This window comes from Chelon labrosus (genome assembly GCF_963514085.1).
Source record: "Chelon labrosus genome assembly, chromosome: 8".
NCBI classification, from domain to species: domain Eukaryota; kingdom Metazoa; phylum Chordata; class Actinopteri; order Mugiliformes; family Mugilidae; genus Chelon; species Chelon labrosus.
Window position 1 is genome coordinate 12,803,307 of NC_140358.1, and position 23,640 is coordinate 12,826,946.

Sequence of the window (23,640 nt, forward strand, 5' to 3'; positions counted from 1 at the left end):
AAGCTGAGGGATTAACGGGATGAGTCTGTGCACCAGCACTGTGACGTGCTTTTAACTGTCCTCCATGGCATGACACCGTGTAGACCTCCATTTTTCTCTGTCCCCCTTTCATCTATTTTGCTTTGCATAAGTCAGAACTGCTTGTATTCATAAAGTGCCTCTCTATCACATACTTGCGCTCATTTTTTTTTTTCCTCTCATTTTCTTGGTCCTTCTTACTCCCACTCGCACCCTGCCTGCTATCTTTCCATAAGGTAATGATGAATATTTGAGCGCTGACAGGAATGCGGTACCTAATCCTTTCTGCCCAGGGCTATAATGTGCCTCATGGGGTGCATGTGTGTTAGAGTTCATCTAACTTTTTAATTGAGATAGAAACCCAATTTTCAAGTTTTCATTTCTACTGCTGTGCTCATGAAAATGAGACTTTCTGCATGGCTGTGCATATATCACTGAAGCAGTCAGGATGGACAGTACTCCAGACTAGCAGGGAAGAGCGAGTACATTAGGAAAGCCGCTGGCACTGTACCGTACGTGGGCAAACGTTCGGCCGCTCAAGTTTAACCTTCTGACAGCATGAAGTAGCCATGAGCAAGCGATTGTGAACTGCCTGTTGAGCAAAGGTAAGGGCGTAGACTTCGTCCTTACTGTTTCCCTTTACCAGAATGTAGTGTCGGATCATTAGCAGTTTGTACAGGCTCTATCCAACATGAGAGGTTGTCTGACCTTCACAGGCACGACAGCTGTTTGTACCCCGACGTCGTTCCATCAGTCCCTTACGCACAGATGTGAACAAGCGTCCACAACACTAGGAACAGGGATCAGGATTGATCGATACCCAGCATAACAGTGAGCAATCCTAATGATGTAATTCACTCTGCTCTCCGTAGAGGGAGCACTGCTCTGTGAAGGCCAGTGCAGCATCAAGGACATCCACTCTGTGAATAACAAACACCAAAGCACCACACAGACTGCCAGAACACCACAGAAAACAAACAAACAACAAAAAGAACATACTAACATACTCGTTGGGTCACTCAGTAAGTCAGACACACACAGCTGGTTTGTGGGTTTGAACAATGAACCTTTGTGTTTTTGTCTCTGTCCACTGCATTCAAGGCTCAGGTGTTGTTGTGCGGCTCAAGGTCACGCATCCCCATCGTCTCTGTCCTTTAAACTTTCCCCATCTCTGTCCCCTTCTTTTATTCTCGCGTCGTCTCAGCTTTCACACCTTTATTTGCTCTTGGTCCTTTTGATTTGATTTCCCTTTCCCCTTTCCTCTCCGTAGCTCTCCTGCACTCCCTCTATCTCTCCTCCTTGTAATTAGCCAGTGTAATTGCTGTAGTAAATCTTTTCTGATGTCCCAAGGAGACTGGCTGATATAGGACTGATTTAATAAGCACACCATAGCGGCTCACCTCTCGCTGTGTGCCTGCGTGTGTGTGTGTGTGTGTGTATTGGGGCGCTCTGTCTGTGTCCTCTGTTATTTGCTATGGGGATTTATTGGCTGTTTGTGTGGTTTCAGCAAGTGCGAATTCGAGTTCAAGGTAGTGCTGCGTCGGTGTGTCTACTGTAGTGCACCTTATCAGCAATGCAGGCAGCATACTGTGTGTGTGTGTGTGTGTGTGTGTCTCATCAGTGATTCTGTTACGTGCCATGTGTGCGTCATCACTGAAGACCTTCATGGCCAGAAGAGCAGAGAGAGGTCAGATTGGCCCTGGGAGAACAACACTAACACATGAATCCACTCACACCGTCAGTGTTGTGTGCCCTCACATATACAGTATATAAACCGCAGTGGTATGTTCTTTTCTTCTTTATTTCTCTTACACACACATGTGCGCGCAAAACACACATCTTGGTTTAGGAGACAGTTGGAATGTGAAGGTAATGAGAGAGTAGTCAGGTGTAGGGGTTTGCCAGCCTCAACCCATCTAGCTGCAGTTCACCAATTACGCCAGAGGAGGGCACTGTGGCTCCACGCATAAACCCTGGCTTCACCTGAGGATCCACACTTTGTGCCTCCTCACACTATCTATAGCTATACACAGCAGTGCTTTTAATAAGAGGATAAGGATAAAAAAAAAAAACCTTCAGATAAAATATTGCTTGAGACGGGTATTAAAAATGAGTTTTCAGGGGATGAACACTGAAGGTCAGTGATTTATTATTTTAGGTTAAAAATATATTGAAGTTGACTTTAATCCAAATATAAATAAAAGAATATATATTCATAACGGCGGAGTGCAGCCTGCGCACACCCAGGACCCAGAACTATTTAATGTTTAAATTAAATGTGATAAAATATGTGTGAAGTAGTTACCTTTAGCACTGCAATAGTTACTGTGAGCATATTAAGAAGACTTGAATCAGGAAATTATGCTTTGAACATTAATAAAATATTTTCCAACAGGTAAAAAAAAAAAAAAATCTTTTTTATTCTAATAATAACCACAAATATATCATTTTTATTCATGTAAGACAGAAAATAAATGTGGAGCTCTTTTCTTGTTTTTTGTTTAAAGTGTGTTAGTTGGATCCAGCAGGTCAAGTCTAATAACAAAAAATAATTAAATGTATCATTCACAATTTTTCTAGCTCTTGCAGTTAATAATTATGACTATATTTTAGTGTTTAAAAATTAAATATATTGTGGTAACGTCTAATTTATAAATTTAGGTGCAGTTACATTGTTCATGCACCAGGGGAGCGCAAGTGAGCACGGTCTTAGCCCCTCCCATGTGCCCTCCCCTTCCATCCAGGCCCTCCCACATCCTGCCCCCTTCCCCCCTCCTCCCTGCCCCACCCTGCCATCTGGTCCTTTTCATACAATTGCACGCACACACTCACAGGCAGACGAACACACACACACACACACGTACACACTGTCAGGAATCTTTTCTCCTCATTTCCTTTCACAGTGAAAAACAGGATGAAGGGGCTCTTTCAGACCCTACGTTACTGTGGAAACCCCCTTATTCTTCTTCTGTCAAACACTCTAACATTGTAACACACACTCTTATATAGAGAGTGACAGAATGCTGGACATTTAAAGTTTAAAGGGACCAAAGCTACAGCTGTCCTTCTGTCTGCCATAGTTTTGCCTTCTGTTTACTTTAGACAAAGAACTATGCCCCCCCCCCTTCTTTTTCAGTTTCTTCTTTGTCCCATTCTGTGTAGTACTCATAGTTTTGTAAAGTAAACTTTCTAAAACCAAAAACAGACTGTGTTCTTATTAAGTTTCTCTGAAGTACATTTTGTCTTTGTTGATGTTCGACTCTGGCAAAGGATTTGTTTGTGTGCCTGTGTGCAGTTCTTTCTCTGGATTCAGCAACTTTTTTTTTCCAGAGAACTGCACAACCCGGAGATATTGATGTTGAAACTTTACACCATCCGTTCCACTTCAAACAGTCTCCAACCATGGAATGCTGAATGGAAAAAAGTTAATCTGAAGTTATATAAAGTTAATATCGTGCCTTTCTCCTATCTTGCCACCAGAGGGCCCCTTAAAAAAAAACCACTAGATGCACAAATATACAACAGAACACATCATCTGAAAGCTTTTAGTGGGTTAAAAATAACCTCTAGCGCTCTGCAAACAGGGAGTGGTGATGAGAGAATGAATAGGCCACATGAAAAGACGGAACAAAAAATAGTAGAGAGGGACTGAAACTATTCTTTGAGTCTATAGTTCAGATAAAAGTGTGCTCCTCTCTCTATCCTCTCTATCTTTCCTTCTTTCCGTCTGTCATTTTTTGTTTCTTTTGCTCCAAGCCTGGCTACCCATTACCATCTCCCTTACACATTTCTCCTTTTAAGGAATGAGGGAATAAGAGTGGAAAGGAATGGGGGGGGGGGGGGGGAGGACACACTCAGGTCTGCTGACTGATAAACAGACTCTTCTTTGTGCAGACAGACACACACATGCAGACACTTAGTTACATATTGACAAAGACCTCAGCATGACTTGGCTCCTCATGATTCTGTGCGGCCCTCATTCACTTCCTCTCTTCTTCCATCGCTTTTTTTTCTCTCTCTCTCTCTTTCCACTTAATTAAAAACAGCAGTCAGAAATGGAAAAATTCCTTTCGTGGCACACACACACACACACACAAACCCCCCCCGTTTCTCGTCATCTATGTGCCAAGCAGCTGTTGGGGAGACGAGGGGGAGGTGTTCCAGGAAAAGGGAATTGTTGCGTGTGCGTGTATGTGTGTGTGTGAGAGAGGGACCAGAGGGGTAGTAGCGTTTTGTTTCCACAAAAAAAGGGCCTTCTGTATAATGTCGGCGTTAGAAACGGGCAGCTGGGACAATAAAACACGTGGATGTTAAGATGTCGGGCTCCGCCGGCGTGTTTTTAGCCCTGCGTGCTTATGTACGTGTACGTCTGTGCGTGTGTCCAGTCACACATGTGTTCTGCCTCAGTCATCTCCTTTCCTCCCCCACAATGACTAAGAGCATCATGATGCAGGGCTCCATAGCCGCCACTAGGGGTGCCATCAGCTCATAAATGAAAAGAACAGACTGCATGTGGAAACCACGGAGCAGCCATTTTACAATCTGAACACCAGACCCCATTTTATGAATCAGCCGTGATGTCAGCACGGCTTCGATTGATTCCATTGGCTGAGCCGCAGCTGGCGCTGTAACACTGTGGATGTACACATGCACAAATGCACATGCTCCCTCGCTGGCTCTCTGTCTTTCTGAGAGACACACACACTGACCTAGTGACATGATGCTGCCCCTGGGTCACTAGCCTTGTCCCAGACTAATTGGATTGTCACTCCTTTCAGTGATATACTATCCGGATTAGTTGTTCATCTTTGTCTGCAGCATGTGCGGTTTAATCTTACTGATATTATGATTACTTCTATCTCTTGTTATTTCTCTTGAGTGTTATCTTCAGAGGACTTGTTTCCCTCAGTTTCCGGATGCGGAGTTGATTATTTTAGGTCATCGTCGGTCTCCCTCTTTGTGATTCCATCTAAGGATGTTTATTTGTTGAGGCTTTGTCACTTCCTTTCTTTTTTACCGTTCAGCTGTGACTTGCTTGGTTTACGTGATGTAGTTATGTTGTTTCCTCTCAGATGTCCTGATGGATTTTCCTATCCTGTGTGTGGTGGCGGTCATCTTCCTGTTTTGGTTTCCTGCGCTCAGCAGGGATTGTGAATGGAGTGTCAGACACACACAGCTGACTATATTGATATAATGCACACAATATGAAAAAAATAAACATGCAGCGCTGAAACATAAGACGCGGCAGATGGTTGAATCTGAGAGCCTAATAAAGCTGAAGCTGATACTGAGGGAAACAATGGAACTTATTAAGGCCACAGTCCATTGAGTGACTGTTCTGTGTGAATAGTGTGTGTGTGTGTGTTCTGAATGAATGACTAAATGGGGCTATGAGGAGCTCATTAGGAGCCTGGGCTCATTAACAGATTGTCTAACTTGTTGGCATCTCACATCGAGACAAAGCACTGTTTGACTGGACATATGGACGAGTGAACAGATGAATGAATGACTTGTTATGTTATTCTGTGTCAGTTATCTCCTTGTGTCCGTGTTTAGAACAGTTACTGTGCTGGTGTTTTCACTAGCAATAGGCTGCTTATGCAGTGCAGAAATTTTATTTGCAAATGATGAGAAATATTTGTAAGACTGGTAACTAGGCAGCCATAGGTAGTTCTTTCTCTGCAGCATGATGCCATTATTTTTAATGGGTGACGATGACTTAAGTCAGCCAAAACCCTTGCTGTTGTAGTGTAACCATTAAATTTAGCTTCTGGTTAATTTCATGACATCATCACCAGGCAGTGGAAACAGGTGGGCTGCTGAGGCCACAGGGGCTGATTTTTGTATTGTTTGTCTGGATGTCTCAGGCTGAAAGTGACGAAGAGAGGCCACAAACTCAAAACTGTACATTCCGTGCCAGCACTGTCATTGGCTTTTATCCAGACTGTTTTCTTCCTTTGTTTTACTGTCTGGTCTTTACAAAGATAAGGTGAGGACAAGGCTACAGAGACTCTGATAAAACTCTTACGTTTTGAGACGGAGACCGTAGAAGACTTAAGGGGACAAAGATCAACGTTTAAATGGTTGAGAGTGTTGTTTCCTGTAGATTATTTTTTTTTAATACAGTGCGAATAAGATAAGCAGTTGTCTTTAGCCCTTTTCCAAAATGTGTAACAAAAAAATTGAAAGGATAATTAAGGCCTCTTATGATTTGTTATAAACTGAGTCTATAAAAAGAAATGGTGACAACTTACCCCAACTCAGAACACTATATTTATTGTTTTGGGCTCACAGTTGAATTTACAAATTACAAACTGTTGTATGACTGAGCTGTAAGTGACAGATTTTCCGCCTAAGCAGCTCTGCGTGGATCATGACAGTAAGTCAAGTGCAAGTAGTTGGATAATAATCACAAACAAGTGAACAGCTGTGGCATCCTCTGCCGACCTTAGCTCTAATGGTCCTGGGTACAATAGGTTGTTGTAGATTGTGGCTGGTTATGTGACTGTTCATCTTTCACTTCTAATTCTCATCTAGTACATATCCACCCCCACACTCTGACACATCCTTACAGTCACAATCTTGACCTTGTCAGAATAAGTTAATGTAAAGTGTTTCTGTCGGGTTTGTGTGGTAGAATGGAGTGAGTATGCACATGAGCTGAATGCAAACTTCAAATGCCTTCCAGCTAACAAATGTCTGGCCATATTTAAAAGCCCCACACACCAGGCACATGTCCCCTCTGTGGAACAACATTTCATATTAGTGAGTCTTACCCAAGGCCACTGATACAATAGTCCTAACACCTCCATGACACCATACAGTTGGGAAAAAGTGAAAAAACTAAAAGGCCTTGCCAAGTTTGTCAGTTTTTGTAGCCGTCACAGAGGCCCTCAATCCATCCCTCTAATCCGCTTCTGTCTGTATTATTGAACCCACTGATCTCACTGCTGTCCTTTCCAACATTACTTCTGTTCATGAACTGCAGCTGTCACCTTTCATTACAAAAACGTATCAAGAAATGCAACTTCTAATAAATTCTCCCCCTTGTCGTTTGCCACCCTCCCTTTCTCCCTGTACACCTCTCCAGCTAAAAAGGAGCAAGATGGCGGAGATGAAAAGCAGGTACAGAAGAAGAAGGTGAAAGAGCTGAAGATTCTTGATGGCAAGACTTCACAGAACCTCTGTAAGTCCACTAGCCTACTACCACCATACCTGTGATGTTGTTATAACATGCTGAATTGAGTCCTGTTGTTAATTGTATTTGCTCCTGCAGCAATTTTCCTGGGATCGTTCCGTCTCCCTTACGAAGAGATCAAGAACGCCATCCTGCAGGTCAATGAGAAGATCCTCACGGAGTCCATGGTTCAGGTACTGAGTTCAGATCTGTCTGATGATGATGCAGGGTTCTGTGTGTCCATTATGTTATGTTAGATTATGTTTAGGTTGATAAAAGCCTGTTTTGCTTTTAATTGTTTTTGATATTAACTTTCAGAGTGGATAAGTTTAATGTGGCTTGAGACATTTGTGGCGTGCTGAGTGAATAAAATGAACCATTGTGTCAGATTTCTCAATGTGTCCTTCAGCAGACTTTCGTTTTTTTTTAATTAATCTTTTACTTAAAGTATATATATTTTACCTGAGAGAACTTGTTCACGCGGTTTGTCATTCATCATAGAAAAACACACAGAAGACACTTCTTTCAGGTTTCGCTCCCATCCGTCTTTGTGTTTTATGTAAACCATGTCATACATAAAGTCTCCCAATCCTGTCAGGTGACGTGTATTTTTCATCTTATTTCCTCTTAGAATCTGGTCAAACAGCTGCCCGAGGAAAAAGAGCTGAATTTCCTGGGAGAGATGAAGGATGAATATGATGACCTTGCTGAGTCTGAACAGTTTGGAGTAGTGGTAAGGAAACTTAAACACGCACACAAATGAAGACACACACAAAAAGGCAATTCTTCAATTCTTTGAGAAGATATGTGTAGTTTACGGCTGACTTAGAGGTGTCTTACCATAAATGGCAGAAAAAAATGACGTGATGGCAAATGAAGTGTAGAAAATGATGCGATGCTCAAATCGCTATTAGTATGTTAGACACAGAAGATTTTCAAACTGTTAAACACTGAGTGCTTTGTGCAACCGTGGAAGATATGAGTAATGGAGGAAATCACATAGCAACTATTACAGTGTCGTTCTCTATGTGGCAACGAGTACAGCAGGAATGGTTTTTTATATCCCTCATTGTCTTTTGTTTCTCCAGATGTCCACTGTGAAGCGACTTAAGCCACGGCTTCAGGCCATTCTGTTCATGCTGCAGTTTGAGGAACAGCTGAACAACATCAAGCCAGATGTGGTGTCTGTGACAGCAGCCTGCGAGGAGCTTAGGAATAGTGAGACCTTCGCCAAGCTGCTGGAGATCATCCTGCTTGTTGGGAATTACATGAATGCTGGCTCCCGCAATGGAAAGGCATTCGGCTTCTCAATAGCATACCTGTGCAAGGTGATAGCTGTGACATGCACCCATTATTGTCTGTGTTGAAAATGATTTCAATCTATACTCAACTAAATCTGAATCTGTTTCTGAGGCTTATTATTGCATTTCATGCAGTTTATTGATGAGAAGGGATATACATCATATCATATGCAAATAATAACGTAATGGTTTTCACATATGCCTTGCTACTGTTAGATTCCCATATGCTCTGGCAACACATGCAGATATATATTGCATAACTGGTTGTCTTTTTAGAGTGCCATATTTTTTTTTTTTTTAAAGCATTTTTAAATCAATTTCTCTTTCAATCAGCTCCGTGACACCAAATCAGCTGATCTGAAGCAGACGCTGCTCCACTTCCTTGCTGATGTCTGCCAGGAGCAGTACCCCGAAGTCATGAGCTTTGTTGATGAGCTGATTCACGTCGAGAAGGCCAGCAGAGGTACGTGGCACAGTTGACCCATAATCCATCATCCATTCGTGACTTCCAGCTAGACATTTATTTTTTGAGACAGTGGGCTCCCATTATTTGAAATGATGACAATGCGTATCCACCTTCTGTTGAAGGTTCTTATTTAGTGAAAACAACGTTCTGTCATAAGCATCATATGCTCCATAATGTTAACATGTTTCTTGTCCTTAACAGTTTCTGCAGAGATGATTCAAAAGAACCTGGAACAGATGGGCCGTCAGATCAAGACCTTAGAGAAAGATCTGGAGACATTTCCTCCTCCACAAAATGACAAGGACCTGTTTGTGGAGAAGATGTCAATATCCTCTTTATTCAGTTAAACTAAAAGTGCTGCGCTTAAATAATTCTGCTCTTGTAATAAATCTCTCATTTTGAACATTTAAATGTTATGTTAGAATACAAAGATACTGTATGTGTGCTATGCTCCTTAACACATTGTCTTTACGGTTTTGTGAAACATGCTCATGAACAGCATGAGAAGCTGGATCTGATGCACAAACACATGGAGAAGCAATACAGTGATCTGGGGAACTATTTTGTCTTTGACCCGAGCAAACTTTCTGTAGAGGAATTCTTTGGGGACCTGAACACCTTTAAAAACATGTTCCAGGTGAGTGTGATGGAACAAAGTCAAGTGTGGGCTCATTTAAAAGAAGAAGCTGGTGTCATCGTCTTTCCTGTCCACCCTGAGAAAACATTGCGATACGTAATGTACAAAGTCAAACACAAAAGCAGACTGGTTGAAAAAGGGTAGATCAAAGGCAACTGTCAAACCATGATGAGAATGGCAGTTGCTGGTACATCTGTTTGTATTGACACAATAACGAAAGAGAGGGGCTCTGCTCTATTGTCAGTTTATACATCAACTCTAAATGTGCCACTTTGGAAGACTCCCAAATGAAATAACTTGTTTTACCAGTTACAGAGGGTAACGGACAGCTACTGGTTTTGAAGTTTTGTTTAGACACATTGCTGTCTTTCTTTAAAGAATCTCTTGAATTTATATAATTTATCCACCACATTAATTTGCATTCCTACACTCTCTTGATATTTTCTCTTTTCCTTCCAACACCAGCAAGCAGTAAAAGAGAATCAGAAGAGGAAGGAGGCTGAAGAGAAGCAAAAGAGAGCCAAGCTGGCAAGGGAAAAGGCAGAAAAGGAGAAAGAGGAAAAACTCAAGAGGAGCCAGGTCCTGGACATCAACGCAGGTCAAGATTTTTGGATCATATCTGTTTACCTTTGTGTGATTGAAGAAGAGAGAGAGCCACTCTACATCTCTCACCTTGTATTTCTCTCAGATTCCAGTTGGGGGCAGTCAGAGTCCACACTTCTGTGGCATATGTGTGTGTCTGTATGTGTGTGTGTGTGAAAGAATATTTACAGACCAGAGTTAATCTAATGTTGATGACCTGTTTTGAGTCGGCAAGAAACAACAAATCTTCACATGAAGTGAAGAAGAGGAGGATATATGCAAGGAACTGCATGACCTCTTTCCACTCCTCTGGAGATCAGGGGATTGAAACTGCGCTGAAATAATCAGCAAAAACACTTTTCCTCTCTTCTATGAGAAACTGTTATACTTAAAAATAAAACGCTAGTAGCTTATTGAACCATGTAACAGACACCCATTCTCACTCTCTCATCCCCCATACATCCAGATAGCATCCAAATCCTGCCTTGCATAGACACTTTTTCCCCTTCTCTCAGACTGTGACCTACTTTCAGTACATTCCTCCTCTCTCTGGCTCCAGTTGGGTTCTCCAGAGACTCTGTTTTTCCGCAGTCAGAGTTTGCTACAGCCTCAGTGCACTCCATGCATATGTACAGTACATGTTACAAACTGCTGTGTGTTATTCTGGAGAGGGAGTCTGTTTTGCTTTGCCCATGTGTTGGGAAACATTGTGTTGCTCAAAATGGGCCTGCACCGTTTGTGTGTGTGTGTGTGTACTTTGTTAAACGCTCACTGAAAGTCTTTTTGGCCTTTCTCTCCTAGAAGTCCATGTTCCAGCTGGCTTCTCCTCTTCTTTCTTTCTTGCTTTTATTTAATCACTCCTTTCCCTCCCCCTGTGTCTTTCGTCCTTGTAAAGGGCACTTTAAGCACTGAGGCACCACTTGGAATATTTTGTCTGAGTGTTCGAAGTCCCTAGCATTTGTGGTAGAAAAGCAAAGTAGTCATATTTCATGTTCAGCGTCTAGAGACATGCAAAATGGAACATAATAGTGCTTCAAACAGTGTATGTGTGTGTGTGCGTGTGCACATTAGTGGGCTACAGATCATTTACATGCAGGTGGCATATTTGACTGCCTCTGTCGCCTGGAGTCATTCAGCACCCCCCATTTAAATCAGACCATACACAAATTTGGTGTACACACACCTGGTCTTTGTTCTGTATTTGCTTATATCCCTCATATTTGATGAGGGTTATGTGCTTTTACACAGTGGTTGTTTTCAGCAGTTCTTTCGCACACTGATAGCTAGAGTTCCCTTTTTTCAGTCTCTCACACAGCCTTACTATCTCATGGATTCTCTGAATGTTCCTCTCGCTCTCTGTCTCTGTAAACATAATATCCCAGTTGTTGGTTAAGCCCTGGAAGGTCAGTGTGTGTTTGCAGTTTGTGGCCTCGTCATTCCTCTGTGAGTCAGACAGACTCCCTCAGTGAAATGGCACATGCTCCAAGCATGTGATTATAGTTACTGTGAATAACTCATTGTTTTTACGTTCTTTGTAGATTATTTTTAATTTCATACTTCGGTTATCTAGTCATTAAGTGATTTTCCTCGGCTTTATTTTGCTCTCATGATGGAAATATTCAGACTACTGAACTGGCAGAGCACTTGGATGCCACACCCAAAGGTCCGCATTCATCATCTGTGCTTAAAGTTACATGTAGATGTTTACTCTAATTTGATTTAATAAATACTGTCTACCACCGACATGAGAAGTCCCTCCCTGGCAGTCATAAACCCATCTTTAAACAGATGCCAAAGCTGCTTGCTACTATTCCTGATTTCTACAACTAGGTGTCAGTACTGCCTGAAAAAAGCGATGCGAGGCTGTGTTTTTATGGATGTGGTAAAGGGCGTGTACTTGTGTGGCTTATAGTCACACAGACGCTGTTATGGGAACAGCCACTTGGAGCGCTCATGCTCCACGCAGAGAGCAAGCTGTGGGGGAGGGTAAGGGGTTGGAGAAGAGTAGGGCAGCAGATGCTCTGTAGGGGATTAGTCTGTGTTGTTGTCTCTTAGAAAAGAGGGTAAGAGGAGGAGAGGAGAAAGGCACATAGGTTGAGCAGGGATGTGATGGGATAAGCCTGGGTAGCATGATGTCTCACTCCAGGTGACTGTGAAAGAGGGACACAGTTGTGGCACATTAGAAAAATGAAAAAAAAAATCTCTCCCCATCTCCTCACCTACAATTGTAATTTCACATTCTGTTTTCTCTCTGTGATCGTTGTCATGTCTCTCTTTTCTCTCTTCTTTTTTCCATTCACCTTTTCATCTCTTATTGTGTGAACACCCATTAGGGGCAGTATTGCTCTACGCAAGATGTTATTCCTTCTGTGTGTGTGTCTTTGTGTGTGTGTGTGATCCAGAGAGATGTGTCAGTGTGTCAATGCACTCACTGTGGATTAGATCCAAATGGACACCTTAAGAGCTCAACATTTTAAGGCTATTGCACTAATTAATCCGTCTTATGCGCTTATGTGCTTCAGGCAGTACCTTGCTGTTTGTATTGTGAACTGTGTGTGTGTGTGTGTTTGTTGGTGCTGCTCACAATCGATGCCATTGATGTACATAGTCTAACTTTGCCACCACAGTTTTTGAGGTCATTTCAATATTCTTCTTGTGCCAGTTTTCAATAATGATGTCTTTGACCAGATCATGTGAATTAAGAAGAGCACATGATAATCAACAAATGATTGAAGCCGACAAGTGTGTCTTCCCCTCTGAGCCCTGTTGCTAATTCCAAACAAACAAAACACTGTAAAGCTTCTTTTTCATAAACATCACTCATGTATGGCTTCGTTGAACATTGTTGCCGAAGGCCACAGTCTCTCAGAAACACCACTGAGGTATATGCATAATGCTATAGACAGCATCGGCCCCAGGACTTTCCACTTTTAGTTGGGTGTTCACTCAGTCAATAATAAGCATGTTTTAGACATAGCTAGGTCATTGTTGGGTCTCTCTGCCGCCTCCAGTACATTTATACAAATAGGTTAGTGTGTTTCTACGCTTCCGCCAGTGGCTTAACCCAGACATGTGATTAGTGTAAGTGGGAATGTGCCAGATGTGTTTCCCTGGAAGAAGAAAACCATGGCCTGCATCATTCTCATCTCTTAGTGCAGTTCCAGGACATGGACATTGAGGGGTGCATATGAGCCGTGGAAGGCTTGGGGAGTGTGTGAGAGAGACTTTCTCTGACGTGACAAGCGCAAACCACAGGCCATCTGCTTCTTGGCTTACTGCTGGATTAAGTATTGTGTGTTTTTGTCTGTGAGCAGAGCTGTATGTGCTGTGTTTGAGGCATGGGGGTTGGGGGAGGCGACGACGTAAACCTTTAACCCCCAACTCCACTTCCCCGTCCGGAGACCCCTCTGTCTATTTGGGTTCAGATAGAAATAATTGAAACCATCTGGCTGAGCGCTGAGCTGTGCCCCTGAATGCTGCCCACAGAACAGCCATGGCAACACTCACGCTTACACACAACATTGAGGCTGGGTGCCACACTTGGTTTGGCCTACCTTTCTCTATTTATGGCCACCAGATACTGAGGCTATGCAGTGGATGTAAATGTAAACATAAACCCAGAGGCAACCCATGCAAACTGTACCTGTAAATATACACAGACACAATGTTTGTTTCCAGTCCCTAGTACCCTTTTTTTTTTTTTACATATTTGTTCAGTAGTGTTTTAGCTTTCAGTGGGTGTGTCTTTCCAATGAGGGTGTGTTTCAGAGCTGATCTCCCTCAAAGTGCAGCATGTAGCCCCTAGCAGTGACTGTGGCTAAACTGGGTCACTGCCTATGTGGGTTAATGTAGCTAATTTGCCAACGTAGCCACGTGGCTGGTAAATATCCCCACTGCCCACGTGTGTGTTGGCGTATCACAGACAGGAATAGGCCAAGAAGTTAGCAAAACCATCAATTACTCTCCTGTTGTTTGGAAGGAAAATGAATGTGTGTCGGTGCTTTACTGATTTAAATAATAGGGTTGTGATGGTGGAGTGGTGTGTGTATGTGTGACATAAATAAAAGTTTAAATGCAACTCCACATGGTGATTTAATCGAGTGTGTTGATGCTTTACTGATATCGTGTCTTTTTGCTGTTCACAGAGGGTGATGAAACTGGCATCATGGATGGCCTGTTGGAGGCACTGCAGTCCGGTGCTGCTTTCAGGAGAAAGAGAGGACCACGGCAAGCAGGTACTTACACACAAGTCGGCAGTAAATCTTCACAAAACATGCAGATGTTTCAAAGTTTCATGTCTTACTTGATTTACAGATGTCAGTTTCCTTTCACACAGGTGTGGTATGCATACCAGTCAGAAGCACATGTAGTCACATATGAGTTTGTTCCTCCTCATAGTCAGTCTCTATGCTTCTGGCAGCGCACGGCAACAGATTTGTTTATGTTCCCTGGTCTCTGTTCCATCTGTTGCATGGTTCAAGTTGTGAGTCACGGTAATATTCTCTGCCCATGGATACAGGGGCCAAAGCCGGTGCCATGAAAGGCTGGCACAACAACAGAAGTACAGGGAGGGTGCCAATATACAACAAGTGGAACAACTGATGAGGGTGTGGTTGTCGAATAGGAAAATTTAAGATATGTGAATGTAGAAGGGAGATGAACCAACATGTTGGTCGAACATTGGAAGGAGGGAGGTCGATGAGTGGTCAGTACAAATAACTCTACAACTGGCTAATATCTGAAGAAAATTAGAATAGCTAATGCTTCCATCCCACTCAAACATATGTTCTGCTTATTTGGACATTTAACCTTCACCATGCAAATAGGTGAATGCCCACTAAAATGTTGATTTAATTTCATTCATTTTAGAATAAAAATGTTATTTATTAGTGTTCAAAATTAGCTTTCAGTGATTTTCACCACCTAACCCTAACTCATTTGTCATTAGAATCCTTAACTCACCTCTTCTACATAATGTTATGATGGCTTTTAATATCACAGCTCTCTGTAAACGTGTTGTACACAAAAAAGTCGTCAAATCTATAGTAGTAACAGTCTTGACTTGCCATTTTATGGTGCAGCAAATAAGTTGGAGCGCTGTTTTTCTCATTACTGGTCGAGCCAGAAGTTCATGTCCTGTGCACAACTCCAGCTTGCACAGATTTTCATTCAGGCCATGCAGTGTATAAGCTCATAGAAACAGGCCAGTAATCTGGTTAACTACTTCTGTCCCACTGCCAGATCCAGTTACATTTACTTACTGGAGACTGGAGTATTTTCTCCCTCGGTTTGTTCATATTTGTAATGTCCATGTCGCTCGTTTTATGCCAGATATGCCCCAGTAAGACCATGTAAACAATTTAGCTCTTAGGACAGTAACTCTGTAACATGATTCCTGGTGTTAGGCAACTCATGCGTAGCTATGTGAGTGGGAAAGTGTCCAGTGCCCATTAACTGAGAGGGAGCGAGCAAGAAAGACCCCGTGTGTGTTTATTCACATGCGCTCGTGTGTGTGTTTGGTATTCACACATAAGGAAGGTTGTGGAAGAGTGTGTGCAACCCAATCCCTCTCTCAATAGAAGCCAGATGTGAAGCGCTTCAGAGTGGAACAGCTCAGACCTAGAGGGTAGACAGCACTCTTTCTTTTCTTTCTACTAATCTCTCTTTTCATACTTTTTCAAACAGTTTTAAACTATTCTTGACATTGGGCACAGAGTCGACAAGTTTTGACAAGTTGTTCCGCTCCTTTTTGAAAACTAAATCTCAGTCGGCACTTTTGTGTCACTTGACCTCCAATCTGTGTTAAATCCATTCTTTCCTGATACAGGGTTTGCTCCAAGATTTTTGTTCATGCAAGGTTGAACAGACAAAGATATCCCATGAGTCGAGGTCTTCTCTGTACACGCCCCTGCTGCCTCCAAATTGTTAGCAATCCATTTCACCACAGTGCTGAGCTGCTCTGCCCAGAAATAATGTCTGAGTTAGACAGACCCAACCCCTTCCCGTGTTTTGATCTGAAAAGAAAAAAAAAAAAAGTCTTATTCTATCACTTTTGTTTTGCTGTATAATCTTAAAACTGGGGTTGTGTCTAGTGGTCTTCACGCTGAGAAGACCACTAGACACTTATGGGTCATCACAACTGGAAGGACTGAGGCAACAGTGAAAAGGGAACTGGAGAGAAAAGTGGGAGCAGGGGAAAGGGAATGGGGCCCACTTGAGGGCTCAGTCAGTCATCCAAAATACTGTGTGGCCTCCTCACACTCCTAACAGGAAATACCTGCACATGTGTAAGAGAAAACGAGGGAGAATGAGTTTTCCCTGCACATACTTGTCTGTGGTAAGAAAGAGTAGGAAAATATAAGTGGCCGTATGTATTACATCTCTGCTTAGTGTCTCCTCCCTCTCTCCTCTGTTTGCTCGTCCTTTCATTTATGTTTTTCTTCGGCCAAAGTTCAGGGTTTTTCGTTACTAATGTGGGGGGGGCTTTGTTAGAGTTTATATTTCCGTCACTGATATTTAAAGGCTGCTCCTTTGCAGTTCACCACATTGTTTCTTACAGCCAGGAAAGGCTTTAACTCTTCACCCACACACTGTCTGTGTACGTGCACGCATGTTTGAGTCAGAGGTCCTATTTCAGTGGAGCTGGAGTAGGAGGAGACACATCCTGACTCTGGCTCAACTGATCCATATCCGGCACCACTGGGACCACATGCAGCCGTCATCACCAGGCTGAAAACATTAATCTAGTCTGCTCATGTACACATTCAAATTATTATTAGCGTTTGCTATATAATATATACGTGAAATATGGGGCACAGAAATGGATAAAGGCATTTTGTGTTGAAGAAAAGATATAAGACAGCACATCACAGCTGGAGAAAAACAAGTATTTCAGATTGTAAAATCATTTTCAAAGACAACTTAAAGATGTTGTTTTTAAGATAGAGACTTCATAACTGTCATTTTGGTTAGATAATCCATCTCTCCCATCCTCAGCTACGGCCCAGGGATCAGTTAAACCAGTTGCTGATCTTCCCACATTTTAATTACTTCTCCCTGCAGTTCAAGCCCAATTAATTGAAACCATTGTGTTCATTGTTATTACAGATCAGATTTCATGTAATGAGTCTGCAAACACAGAACAAAGGTTCATGCTCTGTAAATAAGCAAGGAGTGGAGGAGGAGGAGTAATATTTTCTTTTAGCAAGGGAAGTACATATAAACTTAATCATAATGAAGTCGTTTATTAAAACACAAGTTTAATTATAAACCCCAAATGAGGGGTCATGACAAGGATTAATTTCAGGGCTATTTTTTACCTTTCAACACTTCTGAGTTACGTTAAATTAACTTTTAATTTCTTCCAATCCATATGATAGTCGGCGTGTTAGTCCAGTCCAGTACCACACTTCACTGACGGTAAAAGGAAACGCTCGGCGGATGTTATGAAAAGGAGAGATAATGTGACACATCATGTGATGCGTTTAGTGCACATTATTCATTTTTAAAAGGCTTATCTGTGACAGCATCCAGCAGCTGGCCACGAGCACAGCTGCAGCTGCTCAGCCTGGCTGCCTGGGATGGTTATTGTTCTTTGGTTGCTGCTTTATGGTGCAAGCACAGTTGAAGGTGCACTGATTTTCACTGTAGTCACAACCAGCAGCAGTTTACTGTAATAGTACTAAAGTAACACAAAAGAGGTGACATACTTATTTACAAACTTACTCCAAGGTAAGACAAAAGAGTCCTCAAAAGGTGCTTTCTTTATCTAATTAGATTTTAATTTATGGTCACTAAAGGATTTATCTGGAGTAATGCTGGTGTCAACCTATGTAACATGGGGCCAAATTGATTTGTTATTGTGCATATAGTTGGCAGAGTGTCCCTCCCCTCCCCTCCCCTCCCCTTTCTTTCCCCCTCACAGCTGCAGTGACTGCAGACGTCACCAACTCTGAGTTAAAAGACTGCTGAGGGCCTATTGAGTGTGTTGTCATGCTCATTGTGTCACAGCAGTGTGACTGAATGGGTCGCCACGAGCCTGTGGAGGCCATATACCCCCTCACCTTTGACCCGTACCTCAGATCACTGTGCGTGTGTGTGTGTTTGTGCTGGTTGTGAAGAATGAGCAGACTGCGCGGGGGATCCTCAGCTGTCTACCCTCCGTCTGTCTACCCCTCCTTTTAAGCACAGACAAAACACACACCAGATGCTCGCATGCCTTTACAAAGGGACACATGGATGTTTGCATACCAATACATCCACCCAAACAGATATATAACAATATCTTCCAGAGAACAGAAATATTTTAATACAATTTCTGACTTTTAGCTTTAGGTTGTTGGCCCAAAATATGTCCATGTGCTTTAGCATGAATTTAGACTAGTCATGTTGGTGAAGCAAATTTTGTGTTTGTGTATTCAAAGCAATTTACGTGGAGGAATGACGTGTCGGAACACTCACTATAGACACATCTGCTGGGTCATGACCCTCGCTAGAACAACCAATCACGGTAGCAACTAAATGACAAAGCTCCAATCACAACAGAGAGACGGAGATAAAGAGCATAGCAACAATAGAGGCACGCGTGGCTCCGCAGGCGGTCTTCTCTTACAAAAACAGAAAATAAGACCTCTGCTTCCACAGATGTTCACCAACACACAGACATGTTTATTCAGACCAATCGGAGAGCACTCCGTCACAAGTCACAACCACGACAGTGGTGATGTCACATGCATCGTTAATGTTCACTGAGACAAAAGAGGCCCACCATGCATAAGCACCAGTTGATGGTGACATGAAGTTCATGCTTTTACATCAGTACTAACCCGCAGAGATTAGCCAGTGGTGATGCTAGATGACGTCAGCCTTTCCCACAGTCCTCTAGTTCAGAGCAGCAGTGTGTTACACAGTACAGCCTGAGGAGGGCGATATGAGTCCCTGCTAAGTTGTAGTCACTGATGGAGGTCCAGCCTACATCTGCAAACACACCATCATCCTGGTTGTGTCTCCATGTTGTCATGTGACTGCGAATTCACTGCAGATGCCGTATAGTAAACCAAAGTATAATAAAAAAAAGACTGCTCCCTTGTCGTATCTCCAGTTCTAGCTCTTCTTACATCTCACCTCAAACTACTCTACACATAGTCTGCAAATTCTCTTCCTGTTTCTGTATTTTCCCCTCAACAAGGCAGCATCTTATACTTGTACAACAAAGCGTTCTTTGCCTCGTCAGGTAGTCATTATTAAGTCTCCCGTAGCGTAATGTGTTACAGATGATCTTCCCACTACTTTGTGCTACTAACCACCCTTCAGTGTGCAAACACATTAATTCAATCTCACACTCATCAGTAAACACGCATAAAAACAGTCTTTGTTGTCTCATTTCCTACCGCTGCAGCCACCAGGCTTCATGCCAAGGGCAAGGATTATTTAGTCAACATCAGATCTAGCATGTGCATTCCACATGCACGTTGAGAATTTCCTGTTTTTGATGCCACGTGGTGAATGGCAGTGATTTTGTTCTGCACTTATACAAAGTTGGGGGGCTTGCAAGAGACTGACTTTTCTGTCCATAGCATTGGTCAAGATCAACAGCATGGATTTCATTTGCAGGTTTATTCTCTAAGACCTCAGACAGCTTCTTTAAGAAGATAAGAAATCTATTTTCACAGGTTGGGTGTTAATCCCTATGACATGGTAATATAAAATGCACTCAGAAATTTAACTGAGTGTCCCTTTAAGTAGTCAAATGACATCTGACTGGTCAGGACAGTTAGATATTTATTTGTTGTGTCAGTGTCATCTGGAAGATTTGACCTGTCTATTGGATAGAGTTAGTCCCCAGCAAATGCATTATTTACTTCTAGAGAAGCATTTGTCAAAATAATCTATGAATATTGGAAGCATAGCTAACATATCTGTGTAAAGTGACACTGAAATAATGATAACAGAGTGCTCATGTTGTGTATTTGCTCCTGAAGCAGTGTTCTTTTTCTATGTTTAAAAACTATATTCAAATACAGAGGAAATTTGCACACCTGCTCTGAGAATTTCCCCCTTGTTGATCTGCAGGTTTCTGTCTAACTCCATCTTTTTTCCCGTGCTGCCACCGGTGGTGCAACTTCTCCTGACTCGCACCCGCCTCTTCTCTTCCTCCTCTCTGTCGTCTCTCTCAAGAGGCAGTGGAGGAGGATGAGAGAGGAGAGGAGCTGCGTTTGACAGCCTTTGAAGAGCTTTCCTCTGCGGGTTAGAATTTTTAGGACAAGCTCGGCACAGTACACAGACACATATAACAACGCCCACACTGTCGCACTCTGTTTCTCTCGGTTTTTGGGCCATTTGCATAATTTCTAATTAGTAAGTCTAGGAGTAAGGGAGAGGTTTGAAAAGGCCGAAAATAGATATGGACTCCACGGGGGAAGAAATAAAATGTTCTCATGTTTGTGATGGTGGAGAAATCTGTCTCTCTCATGTGAGGTTGGTGATAATTTGACACCGCAGCTGTCTGTGCTGAACAGTCTAGCTGAGACTCTACACCTACACTAAAGAAGACAACTGTGAACACGACTCTTGAGCTATAAATCTCCTTCTCCTCTTTCTCCCCAGACTCTATTGTGTCTTTGTCACAACTAGTTCTGGAGACCTGCTTGGTAACTCTGCATGTTTGAGTGTTTTGGTCTTGTTTTTTTATTTTTTTTGGTCTTATCAGAACCACGTGATAAGTCTCAGAGCATTGCTCGTGTTGCCGTGGTTAATTTGCATGCATGCGTCTGTTGGTTTTGTTCTCACCAACATTACGTTAATGTCGTGTATGATAACCAGTGTGTCATACAGTGATGCTGCTGCATTTGCTTTAGGATTGAAGTATAAAATAACGACAAACACAATCTCCCACTGACCTATATAATTCAAAATGGCCGCTGCTGCACAGCTGTCATCCCACGCAGGAGAGTGAAGAGAGTGGTAAAGGATAAAAGGAGGGAAGGAGAGATAAGGAGCGGCGGCGGTGGCTGCTGCTGCTGCTGCTGGTGTGTGTGTGGGAGGAGAGGAACGGTAGAACAGGTAGAAGAACAAAAATGAAAGCATCCTTAGGACACAATCTGTCACACTTGTTCTGCTTCTCTGTCCGTCCCTGTCCGTGTATCTCTCCTCACTGCTTCCTCTATACCTCATGGTGTTTTCCAATACTTATTTCTGTGACTTCCTGTCATTCCTCACTGCTTATACCTCCTCTGACTCAGTCTCTCCATCCATGTTCATCTCATTTTCATCCTCCCTCATCCTCCCACAGCATGAACCGTCCTACTTTACTTTGCGTGGTGTCTCACCCTCTGTTATTACCCCTCCTTACCCTCCATTCCCTCAACTCATCAGTCCCACTTCCTCTTCCTTGTGTGTGTGTTACATCCCAATTCTTGTTTTTTCACTTCTTGTAGATCACATAGAGTCTAATCTGACGTTAGCCTTGAGTTGCTCCAGATATTGCACTAATCCACACATAGCCTCACTACTCGAACACTTGTGTGGCTTTGTGTCAGGAGGATGAATGTGTGTGTTTGCAGGAAAGAAAGGCAGCATCTGTTTTCTGTTTCAACATGAAAACCACATTATAGAACCTATTTTTGTGTGCGGAGGCTAACGGCTGGTATGATAACCAATCAAACCTTCATATTTGCAGTGATAAGTGTGAAGTATCTGGCTGCTGATGCTGTTATGTGTGTCATGTCGTTTTTACGTCAGATATGTCGCTTAATGGCATGCACAGACATATCTGTATGAGGAATTTTTTATTTTTATTTTTTATGGTCTCTCTAGTTGTGTTTCTAAGCCTGTGGTCTCTCTCTTTTTCAGCCAACCACAGACGAGCTGGTCATGCAGTGACCAACATCCTGGCCAAAGAGCTGATGCAGGAAGACGCGCCCTCATCCAGTAAAGCGGCCCCAAAGAAGATAAAACTAGAGAAGGAGGAGCCAAAACCAGAAGGAGCAGAATCTTTAGAGGAGTTGCTGGACACTGCGCCCCCTCGGGCTAATTAGGCTTTTAACTCACAGAGTCAGTCATATCTAAACGCAGATCTATCATTCTTAGACATTCCAGGGGCCAATATCATACTTCTAGTTTACTGATTAAAGGCCTTTATTTTCCGATTCTTGTCTTAAAAGGACCATCCTTTATGATTTATTGTGTCTTCTGGGATGACGGGGGGCAGCAGAGCGTGAGGGCGGGGCTTTCATCTCAATCTCAACCCCTGAATTCCCTCACCAACCTTTGGAGCTTTGCCAATGTCTTAAAGATTGAATTGCTTTCAGCATGCGCACATATATGTTCATACATTTTTTGTCTGTTTTTCTTTGTTTCAACACCGCTTGATTCACCAGTCACTCATCAAAGGGCATCTTGAGCTATTCCAAAGACTTGACTCAGGAGGGTATCCACTTATTTTGTTGTTATTCCCAAACTTAGACTGGGAATGTCTGGAATTTGGATCAGGGAGTCTTCTCTGGACGTTCCAGCCAAGACCACTCTTAAAACACACAAAACATATATCTTTGTAATTGTTTGGTATACTGTATCTTACTAAATGTTAATCATTTTTGCTGTATTATTGAAAAGAAAAGTGCCAATCAGTAGAAATCCAGTCTTGTCATTTCACTTCTAGATCTTGTCCAATCACAGTTTACACTGGACAGGTATGTGGACCAGCCCATCACATTTATCAGTGACACTTACCACCTGGGTGTGTTTTGTTTTTATTTTTAATTTTTATCTTACCGAGAAGCGATTTAGCTCACTGGTGTGTATGCACAAGTTCAGTTTAATATATAAATAGGGACCACTTGCGCAGACAGCAGTCATATGAAGAAAATATGCTTTTATCCATGAACATGATCATTCCCATGAGAGGGACGACTAGATGAGAGATCTCCTTCCGCAGAGGCAAACCAAAAAAACCTTTCTGTTTAAACTGGCGTTTCCATGCAAACCTAGACTGAGCAGTTTACATGCCTGTGTGTTTTCGTGTGTGAGAGAGAGAGTGTGATGCCGCCTATATTTAGTTTAGTGTGCACAATCATCTTCCTGTGTGTGTGTTGAGTCTGGTGTGTACTGTCATCTGTAATTACTGTACGGTACCGACCATGCTGTCACAAATGTTAGGTTTCTTCAACAGCTTTGTGGTTTTTCTGCTGAGGATATAGCACACTGGAAAACTGCCCAAAAACTGCTGAGACAAGTATGTGTGTTCCCCTCCCACTGAACTGCAACAGCACATTCTGAATGTCTGGCCTTGCTGTTATTTGCATTCAGTAGCCATCAGCATACATGTTGCCATGATGTTGTGGTGTTATATCTGACAGGAATCCTGCCTGCGAGGTGATGTCAGCTGCTCCGAAAAATATTTATTCCTATGCAAACTCATTACTGTAGCGTGTACGCCTTGATGTTGAGTCAGTCTCAGGAC

At 42.6% G+C, this 23,640-nt stretch overlaps 1 protein-coding gene across 2 annotated transcripts; it reads left to right on the plus strand.

Moving 5' to 3' along the window:
• The first annotated feature begins 613 nt into the window (after window positions 1–613).
• On the plus strand, window positions 614–22,814 carry LOC311492135 (protein diaphanous homolog 1-like). Of its 2 annotated transcripts, XM_084550313.1 has the most exons (11): window positions 614–1,800; window positions 7,109–7,204; window positions 7,295–7,389; window positions 7,827–7,928; window positions 8,284–8,523; window positions 8,830–8,959; window positions 9,164–9,288; window positions 9,435–9,599; window positions 10,065–10,197; window positions 14,327–14,416; window positions 22,032–22,814. In XM_084550313.1, the coding sequence occupies exons 3-11, from the start codon at window positions 7,381–7,383 to the stop codon at window positions 22,214–22,216; spliced, it is 1,179 nt and encodes a 392-aa protein (XP_084406439.1). In that variant the 5' UTR covers window positions 614–1,800; window positions 7,109–7,204; window positions 7,295–7,380; the 3' UTR covers window positions 22,217–22,814. The 2 variants fall into 2 exon arrangements, with proteins under 2 accessions (XP_084406439.1, XP_084406438.1); XM_084550312.1 differs by lacking the exon at window positions 614–1,800 and having other exon boundaries at window positions 4,431–7,204.
• The last annotated feature ends 826 nt before the right edge of the window (window positions 22,815–23,640 follow it).

Excerpts from the sequence above, each read along its gene's own strand:
- LOC311492135 (XM_084550313.1), top strand. Across the intron at positions 9,289-9,434 it reads TGTTTGTGGAGAAGATGTCA|GGTTTTGTGAAACATGCTCA; the intron begins ATATCCTCTTTA and ends CATTGTCTTTAC. Across the intron at positions 10,198-14,326 it reads GGTCCTGGACATCAACGCAG|AGGGTGATGAAACTGGCATC; the intron begins GTCAAGATTTTT and ends TGCTGTTCACAG.